Genomic DNA, 25,294 nt, shown 5'->3' on the forward strand with positions numbered 1-25,294 from the left:
ATGGCTTAGCATGGAATGGCACAACCAAGATCTGTCAGACTACATTCACAAAATCATGCCAGCTACACAAATCCCACATAGAAAACCCGATAAGGCTCTGAGAATAGCTCAACACCTACCACAACAAGACCGGTGCACTGCTGCTGCTGAAGGGATTTGTAGAGGGCTTCAAAATTCCTTTTTCAGGAAGAGTAACCTCAAGGTCAACCAAAAATATCAGATCTGCAGCAGAGCTCCCAGGAGTAGCGGAGCAAAAGATTCAGGAGGAGAGGCCGCTAGGGTGTATTAAAGTTTAGTTTGAACGGCTGCTTTTTAAAAATCTGGTACAGTGCCTCTTGGGTGTTGGACCCAGGAGGAAACCAGGCCAATAATGTTTGTTCATAACTTCTGTCACCAGAGGTGAGTTGGTGAATGACGGAATTAAACAAGAAATATGCAGAGCTGCGTACGCATCAATTGACTGTACAGTTCAGCTGGTCAGGGAAAAAAGGGAGAGGGGCCCTGATTGGCAAAGCAGACATTCAATCTGCATTAAGATTATTGCCAGTTCACCTCCAATAGCTTCTATCTGTTAGGCTTTCAATTTAAAGGACCGTATTATTTTGACAAATGCATGCCAATGGGCTGTGCAATATCCTGCTTGTACTTTATCACATTCGTGCAATGGGCAGTCTACAAAACCGCTTCCCGGGGGTGGCAAAATTCACTACCTAAATGACTTCTTGTTTGTGAAAGAACCCTACACAGACCAATGTACCAGGTTAGTAGTCAAATTCAACAAGCTGATGCTATACTTAGAAATACCATTGGCGCATGATAAAGCAATGGGGCCAACACCTAGATTGATATTTCTAGCCGTAGAACTGAATTCTATCAGAGACACGCCCAGAATCCCACAAAGACAAGTAGTCGTCCTAAGGAGTGACATAAAGATGATGTTAGGCAGAGAAAAGGTAACCTTAAAAGCAGTTCAGAATCTGTTGGGCTGGTTGAACTTTGCCACCAGGGTGATACTGGCAGGTAAAAGGTTTGCAAGAAGGCTAGTGCAACTCACGAAAGGCATTACGAAGCACCACTATGGGAAGTTGACGGCAGGGTGAAGCATGATTTGGTGACATAGCATTCGTTCATAATACATTTTCATGGCACACTAAGCTGGAGGTAGAGAGGGGTCATATCAAAGCAAATGGACCTGTTCACTGATGCAGCATGAAGCCAGGGCTTTGAAGCAACTCTAGGGATTTTGGTTATTGACACGTACAAAGAAATGTGAGTTGGTCCCGGGTGTTCGGGTTACAGATTTGAAATTTGGAAGGGCAGGTTTGTTGGTGTCCCTTCCAAATTACGAACTGATCCCATATGTAGTATGGTTTGTGACAGGAATTCAAACCATTGAACAGTTACAGACTCTCAAGTTGGGGTGCTTTTTCCTTTGAGAATTGAAAAAAAAAATGTTTCTGAAAAAGTAGGCAGTGCCGACTGTCCGAGAAACTTTTTAATTAATTAGTTTTTTTAGGCACAAGACAAACCTGTTTGCTTCAAGGAAAAAGGCTGCCTAAATTTAAAAAAAACGTTAATTTGATCAATAAGTCATGCGGTACTAGTATAGCGTGGCTTATCACCCGTGGGGATATCCAGGTGCTGGACTACCAGTTTCAGTCGAGATCCCTGTCTTGAGTCCCTTCCTTAAGTCTGTCAGTGATTGAGAAGTTCAGAGGTGTAGGGGGAGGGCTTTAGGACTTGGCGGCGAGGTGGCAGAAAGAGCGTCCTCCGCTGTGGCAGATGTGCAGTGTCTGTGAGAGGTGAGCAGAGGTTTCTGAATGGTTGGTGAAAGTTAAGGCGTGGCTCATGTATGCAGGTCCTTGGTCGTGGTGGGCTTTGTAGGCATGGGTCAGTAGTTTGACTTGCCATCTCTCTTAGATGGGGAGCCAGTGCAGGTCTCTCAGGTGTTGGGTGATGTGGGTCCTTTTGGGCAGGTTGAGGATCAGTCTGGCTGCTGCGTTCTGGATCGTCTGGAGTTTGCTGGTGGTGCCCACATAGAGTGCGTTGCCATAGTCCAGGCGGCTGGTAATGAGGACCTGCGTCACTGTTTTCCTAATGCTGATGGGGAGCCATTTGAAGATTCTGCGGAGCATGCGGAAGCAGGCTGAGGAGACGGCGTTGACCTGTTGTTTCACAGACAGTTTGCTGTCTAGCATGATACAGAGGTTGTGGGCGTGGTCTTTCGGAGTGGGGTTGAGTCCAAGTTCTGATGGCCACCAGGAGTCGTTTCAGAGGGAGGTGTGGCTGCTGAAAATCAGCACTTCGGTTGTGTCCATGTTGAGCTTCAGGCAGTTGTCCTTTATCCAGGTTGAGATGTTCTTCGTGCAATTGTGAATGTTTGGCTTCGTCAAGGTGGGGTCCACTGAGAGAGAGAGGGCGAACTGGGTGCCGTCAGCTTAGGAGATGATGATGTGGGATCTGACGAGGTCTGCTAGCAACATCATGTAGATGTTGAAGATAGTTGGACTAAGGGATGAACCTTGATGGAAGCCACAGATGGTGCGCTTGGGATGTGAGATGAAGGGAGGGAAACTGATTCTCTGGGTTGGCCCCAGGAGGAATGATGCCATTCATCTCAGAGCATCGTCTTTGATTCCGATCTGATGAAGTAGTTTGATGAGTGTGTGATGGGAGACAGTGTTGAAGGCTGCGGAGAGGTCGAGAAGGATCAGGGTGGTCAATTCTCCTCTGTGATTAGGGTGCGGATGTAGTCTGTTGCGACAATCAGGGTGTCTCAGTTATGTGGTTGACTCTGAAACCTGATTGGGAAGGAGTCTAGCAGGTTGTTTCCTGGTTTTCAGTGAGTTGGAGGTTGATGGCCTTCTCAAGGACTTTAGCAGGAAACGGGAGCAGTGAGATGGTGCGGTAGTTCTGGAGATCGCTGGGGTCTACTGAGGGTGTCTTGAGGAGGGGCTGATCTCTGAGAATTTACAAGCGGTGGGAAAGGTGGCTGTGGCAATGGAGGCGTTGAGAAGGGTGGTGAGCTGGTGGCTGATTTCGTCGCTTCCGAGGTTGAAGAGTCGATGGGGGCATGGGTCAGAGGGGGCTCCGGGGTGGATAGAGTTCATTAAGGACGGTAGTGTTCAGTGTTCTGAGTTGTTCCCATGTGTTGCGCGGGTGGTCGTTGGCTGTCGTCGTGGGAGTTGTGAGGCTAAGGAGGTTGGTAGGTCGGGTATCGAAGTTTCTGTATATCGTGGCCATCTTGTTGTGGAAGAGGTCTGCAAGAGCGCTGCAGAGTTCCTGTGAGGAGGGGATAGAGTTTTTGGTGGCTGCTGGGAAGGCGAACTCTGGCGAAAGTGAAGAGTTTTTTGGTCTGGTTGGCGGTGGCCTTGATGCGGTTTGTCAGGGCCTTGATATTTTGCGACTTTTAAGTTGGTGGTAGTTGTTGAGTGGCAGACTTGAAAGTGGCTCGCTCAGTGTTGTTTCTGCTGGCACGCTGTATCTCCTTTCTGCTTGTTTTCATCTGCGTTTCAGTACATTCAGTTCTGGGGTGTACCAGCTGGCTCGTTTGGTGGATTTGTGCATTTTGGCTGGTTTGGTGGAGTCGACTAGGTCAGCGGCGCTTGTGATCCAGGCATTGAAGTTCTCTACTGCCCTATTCAGGTTGGTTGATGCTGCATTCGTCAGTCCATTGGTGCTGTGTGACTTTGGTCCAGCTGCGAAAGGGGACACTGTGGCGGATGGGGATGGTGCGGGGTGGTCCAGTTATGGTGAAGTGGACGATGGATTATCTTAAAAACTATCTCTGGCATGTTGGTCTGCTGACTGTTGCAGGCTGCTATCTCCGTGACTGTGGTTAATCAAATTGAGTCGCATTTTGTGAGGTAGGTTAGATGGCGCCCCAGTCTGTATCTGAAATTTTGTGAACTGACCCTAGTGCATAGGTCATTGCAAAATTCTACACTTCTCACTAATTGCAACTAGTTTTTGCAACCAGTGCAATGAAACGTCTGTCTAGTAGAGATATAGTAGGAAGAAACATTGCTGGGCGTTCTCCTCCTATCTCGCAATTATATTGTGAGGTTGAATCCAAAGACCGCTAGGGGTCCTCTTCATATCTTGCAGCGATATCCGAGGGGGAAGGTTTAGATTTATTCCGGCCTGCGCCTGAGCTTGGGGGCTGCTCTTTACGCGTGGCGCATCTCTGTGCCGTTCATTTTGTAACGAGCGGCCTGGTTCTTCACCTGTAGTTAGTGTGGTTGGAGAGGCCCACTTTCGCAGCTGCCCCCTTCTCCAAGCCTGGCGCTTCAGGGCACTGCTGCCTCCAGCTGCACAGCGCCTGGGAGCGCCCTTGAGCCCTGCTAGGTGCGCCTGGAGGCCGTGATAGATGCGCCTACGGCAGCCTCCCTCAGCTGGGCCCGCTGAGGCCATGAATCAGAGGCTGTCAGCGCTAGCGATAGATGGAGTGAAGTGCATTGTACGCGTGCTTCTCGGCGACCCCGCCGTCCTAGGGGTCAAGTGTGAAAGATCATTAGGAGCCCTTGATTTAGTGGAACAGTTCGGCTGTTGCCCCTACGCCCTCGGGGGATTCTCCAGCAAGGCTCCTGCAATAAATAACGCCGTAACCTGCTCTCGTATGGGCCCTGTGGCCGGCCGTGGCTGCCGGTACGGTCCTCTCGGTGCCTTTGCACCAAAGGTTCCTTTACAGGAGGAACCCACGGCCGCTGTCCCGATACATAACACGGCCGTGCCCTGGCATCCTCGCCTTGGCCGGGCCCTCTCGCGAAGTGCTGAGGCCCAGTGAAAGTGCCACGAGCACTGGAAGCGTGCCGAGCAGGTTGTGAGCGTGGCATAATAAGTGAATATGCTGGGACCATGGTGTCCAGGGCGCACAGTGAAGGGTGTGCAGCGGGTGCCGCGAAGTCGATGCCCCGGACACGGACGGCACCGTGAGTGCAGTGAATGGAATACCTGGAAACATTGCGAGTCATGCATAATTGGATTTGCTGCGGTCTTGGCCGCCGTGCGCCAGGGCGTGCCTAGTGAGTATCCCCGGGACGCTATGGACGTGCTGCAGAATTCAGGAACAGGCAGCAGGCGCCCCCAGCATAGGTTCCATCTCAGGCTCAGCCACGCGGTATGCGCTCACTGTCGCCGGTTTACAGGGTTTCATTGTTTTAACATCTTGAGTTCTTTCGCTCCCAGTGTGCAGAAAGGCTTCCAGGGGGCTAGAACAAATGGCAGTAACAGGCCTAGCTCCACGGTTTCTTCCTTCTGTGGCTAAAATCTTAGCCCGTGCAACTGCTGTACTGCCCCGACGGCTTCCCTAAGTCTTTGACTTCCATTAATATGGAGCCCTCAGTGTCCAGCGGCACCAGAAGTCCGAGGACCCTCGGACACCCACTGCTGTGTACTGTTTCCTGGTTTGGGTTTCCATTTCTGAATTCCATCAAGGGAGTGGCTTTGATTCTTTTGTAAAGAAGACCTCTTTGGCCCTTGCAAACTACAAGTCTTTTTGCAAATCTCCCCCAATGCACAAAGCTACCTTTTGCATTTAGTTGAATTTAATTGTAATTCCTTTGAGGCAGGACAGTGGCCTCTAACAAGTACCATGTCATTTTTAATCTCTGTGATTGACGATCTCAGGCGTGACCCACATGCTCATTTGTTGGCTCTTTGGCAGTCTACTTAGTTGGCGAGTCCATTGGTACAGACTGGTAGTGGGTACCTCCATGTTGGTGTGAAATTGATAGTGTTGGCACGTCAACCATAGTTTGAGCCTTCTCATCTGCACTGGTCCACGAGGCCAATTACTATCTCCCGGTCTGTTTTGTGCATTTCTTGCTCCTTGCTAGGTTAATTTACTTTTTTGGCTTTGCTTTCTACAAGTAGGCCAACAACAATACTGTTTCTTTCACAGCCAGGTAATTTGACAGACTATGCAGACGTTGGGAGTGTGGTATTGTACATGGAGAAACTAACATTGTTCGAATTAAGTTATATGAATACGTTGGGGCCGCACACTTTTTAAAAGTACAACTCTAGTTTAGTTGTTAGTTAAATATGAGTACATTTAATATTATTTTCATGGTACAAGATTTCGAACCCCATATTCAGTTGCATGAATCCAGCACGTTTCGTCCACACATGACTTGGGACGCATTGGCTGAATACATTGAATATTGTATTTGTTCACGATGAACATAAGTGTACTGATATTTAGCTTAGGGCTACACAGTTTGTGTAATTTTTAGAATTGTGCGGCCCCAACTGATTTAACATAGGTTTTTCTATGGGCTCCCCTGGTGAGAACTGAATGAGGGGATCTGTGCTGCTAGATCGCCCAGGGGCATGAGCACCTAACAGTGCCAATGGCTTGATGTGCGGAGAGTTCACACCTCAGGCGCAAATGTCGGATCCCGAATCCATCATAAATGGAAGGCTGCTTGCCTGTCACCAACGCCTTTGAAAGTGGAGTACCATCGAGCCGCTGGTGGCGCCACACGTCTTCTCCACCAGAAATCCGTTGAATCCACCAAGCCTTTGCTCGCCTTGGCATGCTTTTTTGACACCAGCTTGAGGCTCTGTCAGCTAGCTGCTCGCCTTTTTGAAACAGACGAGCTGTGTGGCTTTTGTCAGGATGAACGGATGGGGACTCTCCGTTCTTTCGGCATAGTATACAGAGGGCAATAAGCCTGGTCTATGAGCAGTCGCCATACTGACCAGTGTATAGGTTCGTTAGGATCAGCCGTGCCTCACTCCTTTCCGCCCGTGAAGCCGCCCATAGCTGGCTGTGTTAACCGCGCGCTCTGGGATACAAAGGCCGGGCGCGCACCTGGCTAGGGACTGTGCCAGCCGGCTGGCAGCTTGCAGGTTATGCCTTCCCCTGAGCCCTGCTTCCAGGCTTCGGACACATTCATCATCGGAGCCCGGTTACACCAGCTGCTTCCTGCTGTGCTCTGGGGCACGGAGGTCCCGGGAGGGGGAGGCTGGCAGCCCCCAGCGAACATACCATGCACGCCCCTTTAACTCAAAGGCGGTTATACATTTGCATACGCGCTGTGACAGATGACGATTTACTCAGAGCTATTTTTTTTTATAATTCAAATTAAAACTAAATCGTATTTGTATTGTTGCCCAGGGAGATGAACCCCTCAGAGGGTTGATGTGTTCTGACACGGTCAGCAGCGGGAAAGGGGAGTGGGGGTGGTAACGGGCTTTCACCAGCCGCAAACCACGATGTTATATTTTACCTCACGCTTGCCGCCCAGTAACGACACTACCCCTTTCTCTGTAGCCTGTACATATCCATTTAAAATATTTATTTGCATGCTCAATTACAGCAATATCGGGGGTGATTCATCCTGTAACAAAACCTAACGACTCATCACAAAAATATATACTAAGCAAATAAATATGGTCCGTAATTTCATGTTCTTGCTTTTGTATCTTGTCCATCCTCTTTAAAATGCATAATGCACAGTCAAAGCAAAGAATTCGAAGTACTCAGTGTACACCGCATTTGCAATTTAACATTGAATCGTAAGTGTAAATCTACAGCAGTAGCATTTGAACAATGCTTTAGAAATCTATTTAGCTGCACGGAGTTCTGCTGCTTGCGTACCGCCTCATCTATAGAACCTTAACGTGCCAGCCTAAACCTGGAGTGGGCATTCAGTGCTGACAGTATGAGCCTGACAGCCGCGTAACCGGGGCAAAACTGAAGTGTTGATATAATATGTTCACCTGCATTTCATTTAGTCCGTTCTCTGCAGTCTGTACACATATATTTCAATGGCCCAATTTTCTACATTCCATACACACTCCTTCTCATTGCACCATTTTCTGTCTCTGTGCGCTCTCAATCCCATTACCCTACTCTGTACAGTTTGTAAACAACCATTCACATTTTCCTAGTCTCTATTGATATACTTTCACTACTCCATCTTTATAGTCTGTAGGCAGTCAATCCCAACGGTTGGTGCTTTCACAGCTGCTCCATTAAGTTCACCTGCGCCATTCTCTGCCACTGTAATGGCAGCCGTGAAATCAAATCGCACCATTTCTAGAACCTCCCTGGGCTGGGGAAGTCAAGAGGAGAACACCGGCTGCCATGTTTAGCTGAAGGCCTGGAGGCGCCCCCGGGTTATTGAGGTTCTTGTGAGCGACCCCACCGCTCAAAAGGAAGGATCTAAACACCCAAGAGACAGGCCTGCCATACAGTCATAGTGCAACCCACAGAAGGAGTAGTAAGGGTAGAGGAGGAATCAGTTTGCAGAGGCAGCCAGCATGTCTACAGTACGAGGGGAAAAAGGATCGAAACATAAGATATGCTGACGAAGCTCCCCACAGCAAGTGGCGGTGAGGGGCGTACATCGCTGGCACCACAAGCTGGACAGGACTCGGAGTCCACAGAAGCACCGGTCACTCATACCTTTCTGGAAATGCTATTCAATACGCTGCAAGAGGATCTACAGTCCCTGAGGGGCGAAATCGCATCGGAAATGAAGAAGGTTCGCAGCGACATAGATGCGGTGGGGGGATGAGTGTCTGGCATTGAGGAACAAAACCAAGCCCGGGACGAGGAGGTGGCACAATTACAGCAGGAGGTGATTTGGCTACGGGAACAACAGATCAACCTGCAGGCGCACGCCGAAGACCTGGAGAACAGGTCGCACCAGAACAACATCCGCATCAAAGGTGTCCCTCCCAAAGAAGAAGTTGCGGATATTACCCAATACCTACAGGGAATCTTTCGCAGCATACTGCACGCCCCACCGGACTTTGAAATTAAGATAGACAGGGCATACAGGGTGAGAACACAGATGAGCACCAGCACCACCTCCAGATATCCTAGCTTTCCTCCTGGACTTCCAGTTGAAAGAATTACTACGGAAAGCCAGCGATAAGCACCCACTCAAGTTCCAGGAACATCCTGTTGCCCTATACAAAGACCTTGCCATGATAACCTTACAAACAAGAAGGGAATTCTGGCCGGCGACAATGTATCTACGGTCTCAGGGAATTGCCTATTCATGGGGACATCCTTTCAGGCTGATCTTCAAGCTGCAGGACAAACTACACCAACTTAGATCCTTGCAAGAACCATGTTGGATATTAGGTTTTGAATGCCCACATCAGGAGGAGGTGGAGAGAAGGGGACCTTCGGCATCTCCAGGTTGATGGCTACCGGTCGGAGTAGGTCGCACTACTGAGCGGACAGCGAAGCCGGATCCCACTATAATAACCCAGGAGAGACAAGCAGTTCTGGATTCACTGTCCAAGGAGAAAACTTCCCATGAAGAAACTTGAAGGGCAGAGGGACAGATAAGTGGGAAAAGATGGCTGGACAGGCGGACGGACTTTCCCCTGGGGGTGAGGGGGGGCCTTAATAATTTTTTTTTTGGCCACATCATGAACCCAACACTTTTGATCACTGAGGACACGCAAACTCGACCTGCGGGTCCTGGACAATATGGGGTTTTGTTAAGGGTCCAGTTAGGGTTAGGGAGGTGGGGTCTGGGGACTGGTACTTATGCTGAAAGGCTACAGAGGCAAACATTATTTCATGGGAGCTCCGGCACACTAGGGCAAGGGGGAAGAGAGGAGATATGGTAATCCTGAAATAATGTTAGACCGCAACATACCCATTCTTAAACTATCGTAAGGCACATTGAAGGTCTTCACACTCAGTGTGATGGGCCTCAATAACCCCGTTAAGAAAAAGGCCATTCTCTCCTACTTGGAGAACCCTGGTGCAGAGGTGTACCTTCTACAGGAGACCCACCTCCTATCAAAAGATTGGCACCGGCTGCGGTCGCGAGCCCCCCCCCCCCCCCATCACACTCAGTGTGATGGGCCTCAATAACCCCATTAAGAGAAAGGCCATTCTCTCCTACTTGGAGAACCCTGGTGCAGAGGTGTACCTTCTACAGGAGACCCACCTCCTATCAAAGGATTGGCACCGGCTGCGGTCGCGAGCCTCCCCCCCCCCCCCTTCCCCCCCAAGAGGTTCTTTTCTTCCTGTTCGGATAAAAAGGCGGCAGTGGCAATTTTGATCACTAAACGTTTTCAGGGGGAGGTGTGGGACAAAATTGCAGAAATTACAGGGAGGCTCCTAGCTTATACGATACAGATGGGGGGGGGGGGCATACGTTGGTGGTAGGTTCGGTATACGCCCCTAATTCGGGACAGGAGCGCTTTCTACAGACGGCCTTTTCAGAGATCATGAATAGACAAGAACGCTTGACAGTGGTGGGTGGAGATTAAAATATAGTAATGGATGCAGTCAAGGATAGATCAGTGAGCCGATAGATGCAAGCTGGAGAATTGTCACAAGAGGGAGTCAGTTGGTTCCAGACCATGGGGCTGGTAGATAGTTGGCGGAAGAAACACCCCCAAATATCGCAATACTCATTCTATTCCCACGCCCGTAGCACATATGCCCGCCTTGACTACATAAGAGGCACAACTGAATTTAATAAGCTCATAGAGGATGCTGACATCTTACCGGCAGCGCTATCTGAACACGACTATGTAATCAATCAGTCAATCATTCGCATTTATAAAGCGCGCTACTCACCCATAAAGGGTCTCAAGGCGCTGGCGGGGGGGGGGGGGGGGTGTCAGTCCTCGAAGAGCCAGGTCTTGAGCTGCCTTCTGAAGGAGAGGTGTTCAGGTATGGCGCGAAGGTGGCTGGGCAGAGAGTTCCAGGTCTTCGCTGCCAGGAAAGAGAAGGATCTTCCTCCGGCGGTGGCTTTGCGGATGCGGGGTACGGCTGCCAGGGCCTGTCCGGCGGATCGTAGAGTGCGCGGAGGAGTGTAGAAGGAGACGCGGTTGTTGATGAGTTTGGGTCCGAGGTTGTGAAGGGCTTTGTGTGCGTGGGTGAGGAGTCGGAAGGTGATCCTCTTGTTGACGGGGAGCCAATGGAGTTTTTTCAGGTGTCCTGAGATGTGGTGGTGGCGAGGGATGTCCAGGATGAGTCTTGCGGCAGCGTTCTGGATCCGTTGGAGTTTCCTCAGCAGCTTGGTGGTGATGCCCACGTACAAGGTGTTCCCGTAGTTCAAGCGACTGGTGACGAGGGCGTGGGTGACGGTCTTTCTGGTGTCGGTGGGGATCCAGCGGAAGATCTTGCGGAGCATGCGGAGGGTGTTGAAGCATGCTGAGGTCACCGAGTTCACCTGTCTGGTCATGGTGAGGGATAAGTCCAGGATGAAGCCGAGGTTGCGTGCGTGGTCGGTGGGTTGGGGAGTGCTGCCTAGGGTGGGGGGCCACCAGGAGTCGTCCCATGCGGTGGGGGTGGGGCCGAGGATGAGGACCTCCGTCTTGTAGGCGTTCAGTTTCAGGCGGCTGTCTGTCATCCAGTTCGCCACTTCCTTCATTCCTTCATGAAGTCTGGTCCTAGCTGAGGTGGGGTTGTTTGTGAGTGATAAGATGAGCTGGGTGTCGTCGGCGTATGATATAAGGTCCAGTCCGTGTTTGCGTGCGATGTTCGCCAGGGGGGTCATGTAGATGTTGAAGAGAGTGGGGCTGAGGGAGGATCCTTGAGGTACGCCGCAGATGATCTCCGTGGCTGTGGATCTGAAGGGGGGCAGGCGGACTCTCTGAGTCCTTCCGGAGAGGAAGGAGATGATCCATTCGAGGGCCTTGCCTCTGATGCCGGCGTTGCTGAGGCGTCGTATCAAGGTGCGGTGGCAGACCATGTCGAAGGCTGCGGAGAGGTCCAGGAGTATGAGGGCCACGGTCTCACCCTTGTCGGTCAGAGCTCTGATGTCGTCCGTGGCTGCGATGAGGGCGGTTTCGGTGCTGTGGTTGGTCCTGAAACCGAACTGTGTGGGGTCGAGGGAGTCGTTGGTTTCCAGGGCGTTGGAGAGTTGAGTGTTGACAATTTTCTCAATCACTTTGGCGGGGAACGGCAGGAGAGAGATGGGCCGGAAGTTTTTGAGTTCGGTGGGGTCTGCTGTGGGTTTCTTTAAGAGGGCGTTGAGCTCTGCGTGTTTCCAGCTCTCCGGGAAGGTGGCGGTGGTGAGGGAGGCGTTGATGACATCTCGGAGGTGCGGTGCGATGATGTCGTCGGCTTTGTTGTAGATGTGGTGTGGGCAGGGGTCCGATGGGGATCCGGAGTGGATCGAGTTCATGACGCGGGTGGTCTTCTCGGTGGTGGTTGGGCTCCAGGTGAGGATGGTGGTGATGTCGGTAGCGGGTTCCGGGGGGGGGGGGTTCGTGTCGGTGGTCGGGAAGCTGTTGTATATGTCGGTGATCTTGTGGTGGAAGAAGGTCGCGAGGGAGTCGCAGAGGTCCTGTGATGGGGGGATGAAGTTGTTTTCTGCGTCCGGGTTGGAGAGCTCTTTGACGATGCCAAATAGTTCCTTGCTGTTGTGGGCGTTGTTGTCAAGTCTGTTCCGGTAGGCTGTTTTTCGTGCGGCGCGGAGGTGTTGGTGGTGTTGGCGGGTGGCGTCCTTGAGAGCTGACATGTTCTCTTCGGTCTGGTTGAGGCGCCACGTCTTTTCCCGGGCGTGGCATTCTTTCTTGGAGTCCTTGAGGTCGGGGGTGAACCAGGAGTTTTTCTTGTGGTTGTTGGTGCTGGCTTGAGTTTTCAGGGGGGCCAGGAGGTCGGCGCAGTCGGAGATCCAGTTGGTGAGGTTGTTGGCGGCTTCGTTTGGGTCAGTGGTGCTGGTGGGTCGGTTCTGGGAGATGGTTGATGCGAGCTGATCCGTAGTGATACGAGTCCAGTGTCTTCTTGGTGGTTGCTGGGTGTGGTGGTGCACAGTGGTCTTATTGAAGATGCAGCTGTGGTCCGACCAGGTGAGTTCGGTGGTGTGGCTGAAGGTGATGTGTTTGCTGGAGGAGAAGATGGGGTCGAGTGTGTGTCCGGCGTAGTGGGTGGGTGTGTTGACTAGCTGATTCAGTCCCAGGTTGGTGAGGTTGTCCAGTAAGGCGGTGGTGTTGTTGTCGGTGAGGTTCTCCAGGTGAAAGTTGAGGTCTCCTAGGAGGATGTAGTCGGTGGACGAGAGTGCGTGAGGGTTGACGAAGTCTGCGATGTCTTCGCTGAACTTGGTGCGGGGTCCTGGTGGTCTGTACATGAGGGTGCCTCTGAGGGTGGTCTTGGGGTCGCTGTGGATCGTGAAGTGGAGATGTTCGGCGTCGGGGAGTGAGTTGTCGGTGTTGGTTGAGATGCGGATGGAGTTTTTGTGTGCGATGGCGATGCCACCTCCGATGCGGTTGGTGCGGTCTTTCCGGATGATTTTGTAGCCGTCGGGGATGGCTATGGCGAAGTCGGGTGCCGAGGAGGGATTCATCCAGGTCTCGGTGAGGAAGGCGATGTCCGGGTTCGTGGAGTTGATGAGGTTCCACAGTTCGATGGCGTGCCTGTGGATGGTTCGGGTGTTGACCAGGATGCAGTGGAGATTGCTTCCGGGGGAGTTGTTCTTGACGGGAGCGGTGTTGGTCCGTGGGCAGGTGAAGTGACAGTTGTTGCAGGTGAAGGGTCCGTGGGTCCGTTTAGGGTGGGCGCGGTAGCAGCCCGGAGTGCGGCCGGGGTTGTGGTTGACGAGGGTGGCGGAGTCGTAGCTCAGGCGGGGGGCGCGGGGGCCAGGGGTTCGGGCGCTGAGCGCGGGCCAGGCGCAGACGGGCTTGCCTTAGGCACGCCTTCGGCGCGCCCGCTGCGCGGCCTCGCAGCGGCCGCCATATAAGGGGTAGCCGGGGAGGCGGGGTCAGCTGGGAGGCGGGAGGAGGGCGGGTAGGGGAAAAAAGCGGCGGCGGGAAAAAGGCTCCGAAGGCGAGGAGGCCTAGAGAAATGAAAAGGCGCAGAAAAACAGGAAAAACGAGGGGGAGACGGCGGGAGGGCAAGGGGGACGGCACTCAGGAGATGCAGGCACTCTGGGATACAGAAGGAAACCAGGGGAGCGCAATCACACAACACAGGCACTCGGGGATACAGAAGGAAACCAGGGGTGTGCGATCACACAGCACAGGCACTCGGGGATACAGAAGGAAAAAAAGGGGAGCGCGAACGCAGACAAGCGGCAACACAGGCACTCGGGGCACAGGCAGCGATGCAGGCAAAAGGAGAAGGCAGAACAGGGGATCTGGTGGCGCTGTGAGGACAGGGGAGCGACCTACCCTGGGGTCAATGGTCGCTCCCTACTACCGCAGCGGAAGCCACAGGGGTGCTGAAGGTTAAGGGAAAGTATGCTGCACAAGTATACAGTGACAAAACAGATCACCAAGTGCATTAGTGATTACCTAGAGGTGAACGACTCTTCGGACATCTCTGTGGCGACATTGTGGGAGGCACAGAAAGCTGTGGTGATGGGTGAGCTAATAGCTATTGCGGTAGCTGAGAATAGGGAACGTAGAGATAAGAGGGATCAACTAGAGGCACAAGTTTTAGAACTAGAATGGGTTAATAGACGGACGGGGGCACCAAGAGTATGGAAACAGCTGAAGGCAGCGAGGGCACATCTGGCAGGGCTGGAGCTCGATAGAGCGGAATATGCGGCACTGAGATTAAAATACTCCTGCTACATTGGGGGGGGGGGACAAGACAGGGCGAATACTGGCAGGAGCCACCAGTCCAAGATTCAGGCTATCAAGAATAGCAAAGGGGAGGAACTAGTTGAAGATGAAGACAGAGCTCACGCATTCAGGGACTTCTATGCTGATTTATATAAGGGAGAGGTCTGGTCGGAGCGGCTTATGACATCGTATTTGGAAGGGGCACATACATCCATGCCCCCTATAAAGCTGGAGGAAGTGATTGGGGCGATATCTTTTTTTTTATATATATATTTCTGTGTATTAAACAGTTCGACCAATGCACATCAATTAATTACAAGCAGGCGGCTTCATCATTTTCCAGTAACATCGTGTACAATAGAAAATGCGTTCGTTATATTGATTTTGATCAAGGGGTTTCTAGAGTGTCCGTGTCAATCTGCTGACACGGTGGGTGACAAATGTCGCCTCTGTAGCGGTTCCATGCTCCCCATACCTTATTTCATTTCCCAGGGCATCCTCTAGCAATGAAGACTGACTTTTCCCTATACATGCACCAGTCGAGACCCTCCTTCCACCTCCTCAGTTGAGGCGGCTGACTAGCGCCCCACTGCTGTGCGATGTTTCTTTTTGCTATCATGTATGCTAACGTTGCCCATTGCGTAGTGTTTGTGTTGAGATCCGTAGGCTCCCAGACATTTAGTAGGCACCTCCGAGCCTCTGGCTGCATGTCAACCCCCAGCATTGCCCGCAGTGTGTGGTGGATGTCTCTCTAATACAATTGTATCTGTTGACAGTTCCACAGTATGTGGATGAATGTTCCCAATTCCCCACACTCCCTTCTGCACTGTCCGCTTTCTGTATGTCCCTTTCGAACCAGGCCGGGTCCCGTTACATAGGTCCTATGCAATATTTTAAGCTGCACTAATCGCAGCCTGGCCTGGATTGCAACCACTCTTGGGGAAGAGATCGCCTCCTGCCAGTCCTTGTCATCAAGTTCTACGCCATCCCCGTTCCATTTTCCTTTAAGGGTCAGTAACGGATCCTCCATGTTGTTGATCAATTTCCTATATATGAGGAAAATGGTCATCTCTGGGAGATGTCCGTCCAGCACCCTATCCTCCAGGGGGGAGGCCTCCGGGAGCGTCGTGTTACCAGGGATCTGAGTGAGTAACATGTCGGACTTGGAGATAACGGTAATACTCAGTGCCTGTCGAGCTGTACTGTATTTGAAGTGACGCATATGGCTGAACCGTTCCCTCCCCCCAGATGTCTTTGATTCGCGAGATCCCTATAAGGTCCCATTTATCAAAACCCTTGGATTTCCAGATGCTCCCCAATTTCTCCGAGTTCCACAGTGGAGTGGCTAATGTGAGTTTGTTCTCCCACTTCAGGTGTTTATTGACTGTGTGCCATATCTGGACAGCGTGTGCTGTAGGTCCAGTTTGTGGGAATCTACGGGGTTTGGCGTATAACGCTCTGGTATAGTCTCCCCCTGGGAGCAGCCACCTATCTATGGCATATCCGGGATCCTCTGGGTGGCCATATATCCCATGGTTGATAGCTGGAACGCCCAAAAGTATTTCTTTAGGTCGGGAAGACTAATTCCCCCGTCGCACCAGTTAAGAGTTAACTTGGAGAACGCTATGCGGGGCCTGCCATCCCAGAGAAGGCGCCTCTGGAGACCCTCAATTTCTCTGAAGTAGGACACCGGGACCGGATCCATCGTATTTTGGAGTGCATATAAAAAACGAGACAGAGCCATCATCTTAAAAAGGACCGCCCTGCCTAGCATGGAAAGAGGAAGGGATCTCCAATGTGTGACCTTTTTCTTAAGTCTCTGCATGGGTGGGTCCATATTACAGGCAAAGTGGAGTTTCGAGTCCAGCGTCACATAGAGACCAAGATATCGCAAACCTTCAGGTGCAATCTGGATTAGGCAATTTTGCGGTATTATAGGCGGGTCACCCTGAAGGATGTAAACTACTGATTTGGACCAGTTTACAGTGAATCCAGAGTACCTCCCAAATATTGATAGCACATCTAAGAGGCAGATCAGTGATGCTCTTGGATTAGTAAAGTAAAGAAGAATCTTGTCTGCATATAGGGATATCTTGTCCTCCCAATCCAGTGACCACCGCAATCCGCGGATGGATTGATCTTGTCCGATCCAGGCCGCCAGTGGCTCTAATGCCAACGCAAAGAGGAGCGGAGACAGGGGGCAGACCTGCCGAGTGCCCCTGCTGAGCTGGAAGTCCGGGGATTTGTGGTTATTTACCACCACCCGGACCATCGGGCCGGAGTACAGGAGGCAAATCCAACCTGTAAATTCCGGTCCGAATCCTAATTTGCCTAGAACCGCGAATAGATAGGGCCACTCAACCATGTCAAACGCCATGGTGGCGTCTAATGATCTAGAGCAGCCGGCTTCAGTATGGTGGGTGTTCTACTCCGTACTCCATGTAGTCGACGCAGGTTAAGGGCCGTATTGCGACGAGGCATAAAGCCCGACTGATCAGGGTGGTAATGACTTTAAGCAGTCGTGTCGCTAGCAATTTTGCAAGGACCTTGGGCTCCACGTTTAGAAGCTATATTGGCCTATAGGATGCGCAGCTGGTTCTGAGTTTGCCTTCTTTATATATGACCACTATGTTGGCAACACGTTGGTCATATGGGAGCATTCCCTTTTCTCTACTCTCCGTTAACATTGAACGTAAGTAGGGGGCACGTTTATTAGGTCTTAGCTTATATAGTTCAATGGGGATACCATTGGGCCCCGTAGCTTTCCCTGAATTCACCCCCCTGATAGCCTGCGCCACCTCATCATCCGTCAGTGGGGATTCCAGGTAGTCCCTATTTTCGTCTGAGAGCCTGGGAAGTCTTAGATCTCTAAGCATCTCACTATTATTCGCTTCAGTGAACCTGCCAGTCGTACTATACACCGTGTGGTAATAGTCTGCAAACGTGTCAGCTATGGCCTGCGGGTCTGTTATAGGACTGGAATCTTTTCCCTGCACCTCTGGCACCAGTCTCAATGCCCACTCCCGTCTGTCTAGCCACGCTATCAGCTTTCCTGCCTTATCTCCATGTTCATATACTCTCCCCTGGACCTCTCTACTCTGCGCCCTGGCTCGATTGGGGCGATAGCTTGAATTAAACTCCTCAAATCGTCTGGGCCGGATGGCTTCTCGGCAGGATTTTACAAATCCTTTTGCCAAATCTTAGCGCCGGCCCTGACGTGGCTTTTTAATTCATTCGAAGGACTGGGATCGATTTCTTCTGGAATGTTATCGGCCGCCATTCTGGTGCTGCCCAAACCCAGGAAGTACAAAACAGTATGTGGCTCATATCGGCCAGTGTCCCTTCTTAATGTGGACTTAAAGCTGTTTACTAGCATCTTAACGACGACACTAGGCCCACTGATGCCCGGTATAATGGAACTGGATCAAGCGGGATTTGTCCAAAACAGTCTAAGTGGGGACAGCACCAAGAGGATCCTCCATTTCATAGCTAAAGCTCACCGTAAGAACATGGATGCTCTACTATTAAAGGTTGATGCTGAAAAGGCGTTTGACTGGGTTGACTGGGTATACTTAGAATGAACCCATCACCACTTTGGCATAGGGCGCTGCTTTCGATCTTGGGTGGCAGGCTATTATAATACTCCTACGGCCATAATTAGGGTCAACGAGGGTGTCTTCTGGTCCCTTCGCCATCCATCGGGTTACCGGTTTGCCTTATACATTGAACCGCTGGCCCAAAAAGTGAGAGACAACCCAGATATTGGGGGTATCCCCTTAGGTGGGGGGGGGGGGGGAAACACGTACATCTATATGCCGATGAAATATTAGATTCCCTTCATTCCCCGGGGAGATCGCTCCCAGCTTTTTTTACAGAAACTGGAGTCCTTTGGAAGAGACTCCGGATTGAAGGTCAGTGTGGGAAAGTCTCAGATCCTCCCTTTAACCGGGCCTTTGCCAGGCCCAGAAACGAGGGGATATAGCGTCCCGGAGATCCAGATAGTGGACTCTATCCCATATTTGGGACTCGAGCTGGCCCAGACGGTGGCACAAACGGCCACGCTTAATTATACAAAACTTACCCGGCAGATCGGGAAGGACCTGAATAGTTGGAGACACCATCATCTGTCCCTCTTGGACCGCATGGCGGCAGTCAAGATGACAATCTTACTTAAAGCACTATATTTATTTCAGGCACTGCCGGGGTCTCCACCTAAGGGACCTCTCGCTAAGCTACAGACGGATATGCTCCACTTTGTCTGGGCAGGGGCGCGTCCTTGTTTGCGTAGAGAATTGGGATACATGAAACTAGAAGAGGGTTGCTTGGGGATTCTGAACCTATTGGACTATTTTAGAACAGCCCAATTGAGATATTTAGCAGAGTGGAGCAGATAATAATCAGAAAAGCGCTGGTTATTCCAGGATAGAGCACTAGCGGGACTTGCCCTGTGGAAGGTTCCCTTTTTAAAGAAAGCGTATAGGCCACAGAGTCTCCAGAGGTCACCTGTAATGAAGTCAGTGATGGAAGCATGGGAAAGGGTACTTGCCTCCCTCACAAACTCCGAAGAAGCATTTAAAGAAGTGTGGAAACCACTCCTCAGTTTGCTGTCAACGGAATTCCACGAAATCTCCTGTCCGAAATATCTACGCCTCCTTGCGATAACACACATAGAAGAACCCTCCGAGACCCATTGAAACCTAATCAGAAAGACACCATGTAAGCTAGATACACAATAGAACTAGAAAGAAGGGGGGGGGGGCGGTAGGGTGCAGGGGAATTGTTTGAATTCTGGTTTTGTTGTACTACTTTCTCCTGTTTTTTTTTGTTTTGTTTGTTTCACATAAGGTATATACACCGCAAATACTATGAGGTCGAATGCAGACACTTTTAAAAGCAGATCTAATTCGTACTAAGTAATGTATTAGAAACTGGTGTATACCACACATTGTGATATTGTCATAAGCTGCATGTTACCACTGTTGGCACTACTAAGTAAAAATAGAGTTAAACCTAAAGCTTCTTTAATGATCCGTGACTGATAGTTACAACTAAACAAAGGGTAAAAAGCCATGTGAAATAGGAATACAGACTTTATTATTGAATAAAGAATACTCTCTCATTATTAAGTTCCAGCCTTTGCAGATACTTTAAAAAATGAGCAAATAGGTTATTTTTTTTATTGTAGTTATATATAGCGTAAACTCGGCCAAAGGGCGCAATTATATGAACACCAGTTAGATTACAGAAGATCAAATTAATTTTTATTTTAGGCCTTGCGCAATTAAGTCATTTGCCCAGAATCACAGGATGTTGAGGTGAGGCTGGGACTCAAACCTATTTCCATAGTACCACATTCGGCAGCTCTGACCCTAACATTACATTATCTAAATTTCCTGCTCTGTGAAAGGTGCTTCACAGAGATGTTTATGCAACCATAACTTGTTCTAGAGATCAGGCACGCCTCAGTAGATCTCTGCAGCATCAGAGAACCTCAAATGTTTGTTCTTCAACGTGAGTTGGTGCCCCGGGGCACAAATGGAAGCACTTTTTGTTCCATGGTCAGTGATCCCTGCATACAATTTTCCACCAGCTCCCTTTATTGTGAGGGTACTGCAGAAACTGAAAAGGGAGCCATGCAGACTCATCCTAATAGCACCATTGGAGGCTAAACAGATATGATTCACTACATTTTGGAATCTACTGGTGGACAGGCCAATCCAGTTCAAAGTGAATGCCTATTTCCTCACAGCTTATTGTATCGTCCCCATTTTCGTTGTAGGATGCTCCTGCATGAAGTCACCCGTACCTGTTGCATTTGGTCATGTTGGACCCATTGTAAGTTATTTCCTGATACCCCTGGAAGCTTAGCGTTCAGTTGTCGTTCTCAATTAGGATCGTAACCGCATTTATGAACTCTAATGCTCCCCGGCATGGGAGAAGAGTCCCTTCAAACCAATCCACAAGGCGTCAGTACATGTTATTGTTGAAAACTGTTTTTTTCATTGTAGTAACCATTGCCAGACATATTGGTGGGATCCAATTCTCTGAGCAGCCATCCGATTAAAAGGGGAGCATGGACAAGTGATGCTTGTCACTAATCCTCATTTCTTTAAGTACCTTAATCTTTTCACCTGAATGAGAAGATTGAATGAGCAGGTGCACCTGCCAACTTTCTTCTCCTCTCTTATGCAGATGAGGCCCTGCAATTAGTAGATGTGCAGCACTGTCTGAAATTTTTCATCGAAAAGACAAAGGACTTCAGCAAGACTGATTGGCTTTTCGTTACTATCGGCAGTTCTCACAGGGCAGGTCCTATTTTGAAACAAGGCATCATTCACTGGATCACAGCTTGCATTGGTTTCTGCTGTGTAAAGGTCAGAAACACAAATAGTTAAGGGGCTATGGCAGCAGTATTCACTGGTGTGCCCCACAAGGGCATTTGCAGCCTGCAATGTGTGCTTTCGCCCACACGTTGATTAAAACCTGTTGCCTCGGCATCCAGTCAAGGGCTTAAGCTAGTGTTTGACAGGTGGGCCTTTCACGTTTATGCTTCACTTTGATGCTACTTTGGTAATCGCAGGTCAAGTGTGTGACTACAGTCCAGCAGAAAAACGTTAATTACGTATTACTACAGTTGTCCAGCATTGGTATCTTTTGTAGATTCATATGCAATCTATTCATGAGATTGTAGCTTAATTTCCTCTTGACACCAAATGAAAACCCAAGCACTTGAGCCAATAGGGAGAAGAGTTGAGTTCTGGGTCTTTCCACCTTATTGGTCAGAGTTTGTGTCTCAGAATGATGTAGATATACTGCATATGGGCTTTGGATGTTTTAAGTGCTAAAGATGTGTACATGTACACTGCTGCGTAAACATGCAATTCCAAGTATTCCCTGCTTGGAAGATGCCAACATGGAGAACTGGAGTTACTGGTAAGTACTATTCTTGCAAATGTATCCATGGTGCAACAAGTGTACGTATAGCTAAAATGAGGGTCTGTAATCTCACTTACTTGCTACTTTGACAGGACTCCTTGGTTCCTCCACTCAGGTTTCCTATTTGAGAAGCTCTCTTAGATTGATCAAACAACTTTTTACGTTTGACACAGCTTAGACAGTTCCTTACGTTTATCGACCAGCTAATTTACAGACGGATTGTAAGTGGTCTTGTCAGACACATGTAGGGCTACCTAAGTGGTTGGTTGGCTGACTGGCTGCAAAGGGTGCAAAATGCTGTAGCTCACCTGAAATGTAAGAAGGCTGACAGCATCACCGTTGAGTTGAAAGCATTGCATTGACTGCCAGTAAGCAAGCAAATTGTTGTAAAAATACTATGCATGGTCTACGAATGTCTTTTAGGTGTGGCTCAGTTTACCTACAGGAAAACATTACTCATTGAAATTCTACTCTGACTCTCCAATCTAATAATGTCCAGCTGGTTGTACCTTGTATGGTCCTGAGGTGGTAAGGTGTCTGAAGGTTCTCCCATTTAGGCCCTCACCTTTTGGAATTCCTTGATATTAGACCGAATTGTACTCTGCTTAACTTTCAGAAAAACATATAGGTCTTCTTGTTCCTAAGAAACAAATAGATCCTACCTCAATAATCTTATTCTGGTTTCCTCAATTTATTGTCAGATAAACTATTTACTGCAGTCAATCCCCTAGAGACAAGTTTTAATTTGTGCTGTATGAATAAATAACATAAACACGGTTTCTAGCAGAGAAATAAGAGGATCAGCTATAATAACCATTTAGGCAGAAGAGGATATTGATTGGAGATATCTGTTGGCAATATGGTACATTAGGTTGAATCTATTTTCAAAACAGCAAGGCCACCCTATGCACACTTACCATCCCGTGTAGCTCAAATGTACTTATGATAGGCTTTGAACCCTCTTTTCATTGATGTCTCACTTAAATTATTAGAACTTTGTTTCCCTGGAGGATTTTCCTTGACATTTTTGCAAATCTTTTCAGCTTAGGATGCTTCTTTTTTAGGTCTTTCCTGCGTTGCAGCGCATGCGCTGCTTCACCTTGGCGAGATCTGTTGTCGTTGGTTTTGTGTCCGGCTTCTCTGGAAGCGGGATTGGTGTCCACCCTGCCTCCCTTAGGCTCCGGCCATCCTGACTGAATATTTTGCTCAGACTTGCTTGCGCTTTTCAGGAACCGTTCTCGGCGTTCTTGCCTGCATTTTTAGGCACAATAACATGTATCTTGGCGTTCTGTGGCTAAATACTTCATTTTAGTGCAATAGCGGCCGCGCTTATCAGGAAGCATTCTCGGCGTTCGTTGTCTGCGTTTTTGGGCACAATAATATGTATCTCGGCGTTCTGTGGCTAAATACTTCATTTTAGTGATAACCATCACTTCGCTGTACTTGAACCCTTTATTATTACACCACCAGCCTGCCTTTTGTTATCCTGCAGAAACCCTTCCTTTGTCGGAAAATGCGCATATTATGTATTGTTTTTAAGGTAACATGCATTTAAACATCCGTGACACCAGGGGCTTCGCGAGCTGCCACAGAGAACATACAGAACAGTACACGTTTGTATATACAAGGAATTTTATTATTTCAATGTCATATAAAGAATTACATAAATCTACAAGCAACCATTAATATAAATAATATTTTAACCATTGGAGAAAATACATTGGTAAGGTGTATGCATTGCTATCAATTGTTTAAAAGGTGTGTGCACGCGCGTGTGCGTGTATGTACACTGTGTTCTCACCGCGTGTTCTTCCATAGGGCAGTACACATCCTGCTCCGTTTACACACCTAGATTTATTTAAAAAAAGAGCCCCCTTTCACTGCACATAACTAACTCTGTGCACATAATTAGACACGGCGTGAATCCGTCCGTATAGTCCGGTCCCCGCCTCTTATGAAGTCGTATCAGAAACCATAGGTAAATGTTGACCGTCTGTGATGATTTAATGCACATTTGCGTACCTCTAAGGACGCCCATACCTTGTCAGCCGCCAACTGTGCTTAACTTGAACTTGCTCCTCCGAGAGCTTTAGCAACCTTGTAAACAAATGCGATTATTCAAAATTCGGAAAAGTACCATAAAAATAGTAATAATTAGAGGGTCGCGTTCTGTGGATATTCCTACTGAGTGAGCACAAAAACATGGATTTACTTTTTTTTTCTTTGTTGTTTTATTTCTTTCTCTCAAATTTTCTTTATTCCATTCTCTCTATTTTACCTACTTTTGTTTTTTTTATTTTGGTGTTTATTTCTCACGTCCTTTGATGATTTTATTTTTGTTCGATCGCTTTCTTTTTTCTTCCAGAGCCTGCTTTGCATTTTTGCTACTTTTGGTTCATTTTTCCTCCTTTCAACCCTTTATTTCTGTTCTCTTCTTTTAGCTTTTTCGTTGGTCGCTGTTTTTCGCCCCCTTTTGTTTATTTCTGTTCTTTCCATCGCCCCATCCTCCTTTAATTTCCTATCCTTTCCTGGCTTCCCTCTTTCAGTTATGTATCTTGCGAAAATACACAACATTTCGCTGCGCCCCTCGCTATATAAATAAACACATACCGAATTTTACAACACAACACTATCTACAAATGATACTAGAACACAACTACAAATACACATATTGCTACCCTAGCTAATGCTACATATATTATATACCAGCAAATATTCAATGCGATACTCACCCTGCATACCACTGCTACATAAACTTATTGCCACCACCACTAAAGACCAAAGGTATAATACACATACTTACTCCACAGATCCATACAAAACTGTAGTTCGCAAACACATTCAGTACACAAAAAAACTAACAAATTCAGCAAAATATAAACAATGCCAAAATCTTTAACTCTAAATGATGCGAGACCTGTTGCATTGCAAATGAATGTTAATAACTTTTATTAATTTTAATTCTATGCCTTTAAAATATGATAAGATTTGTATTATTGGACTGTAATTCCTAAACCAGTTTTGTTATTCCTAGGCATAAAAAAAATGCATTTGCATGATTATATTATACTTCTTTTCAATGTTTTTGCAGTGTTCCTTTTATGGTTCTATTGAATCGAAATAAAATAATTATTATGATGATATGGATTGGTTTCCTGTCTCTTGGTGGTAGCAGTCTTGAGACAAATGTTCGTGCTTCATACAATGACAGATTTTGCCCCAGTGGAACCAGTGCAGGTGGATGAGACTAAAGCCTGTTTGTCTTTCTCTCAGGTCGAGGATGACGAGAAATTGAAGAAGAGGAAGGAACGTTTTGGTATCCTTACCAGTTCAGCAGCCTCCACAGAAGACACAGAGGTAAGGGCAGTGTCTCGAGTTTGCTTGGATTTCTGGTACCTCATCGGAGGAGCTGGCAGAACCCTTTCATCTGTCTGTGCTGACCTTTTGTCCTTATCATAGGATTTACAGCGGCCCTCGAGGATAGTATGAAAGGTTGACTTCTAATCATTCTAATAAAAATCTCTACTTAAATACATGAGACCAGTTATCCCCATTGCGTCTTCTGTAGCTTTTGTTCCTTCATTTCAGTTTACATCTTGTAGAATAAAAGGGCATTTCTGCCCCCAGAGGGATTAATTCCACAATGCATGAGGTGCTGATCTCAGCCTGTGGATTACTGTAAAGGGATTTTTCATGCAAAGTCCAAGAGAGGGTGACAAGCTGCCGCCCAGTCCATGTGTTGTAGCCATTGGCTTTTGTTCTATGCAGCACCCATTTCAGTATATAGTGGAGACGGGCTGCCCAGTAGTATTAAAGGGGGTTGGGGCATGCCAAACCTCCCTTGTGAGCATTAGGAGTT

At 48.6% G+C, this 25,294-nt stretch overlaps 1 protein-coding gene across 4 annotated transcripts in view; it reads left to right on the forward strand.

Moving 5' to 3' along the window:
- SARNP (SAP domain containing ribonucleoprotein) overlaps window positions 1-25,294 on the forward strand; it is a 543,793-nt gene that overhangs the window by 464,503 nt on the left and 53,996 nt on the right. For all 4 annotated transcript variants that reach the window (XM_085600267.1, XM_085600265.1, XM_085600266.1 and 1 more), the window contains one exon: window positions 24,709-24,792. In XM_085600267.1, coding sequence (XP_085456393.1) covers window positions 24,709-24,792 — 84 coding nt within the window. The remainder of the gene's footprint in view (window positions 1-24,708; window positions 24,793-25,294) is intronic.

This window comes from Triturus cristatus, chromosome 4_2 (assembly GCF_964204655.1).
Source record: "Triturus cristatus chromosome 4_2, aTriCri1.1, whole genome shotgun sequence".
Classification (NCBI taxonomy): Eukaryota; Metazoa; Chordata; class Amphibia; order Caudata; family Salamandridae; genus Triturus; species Triturus cristatus.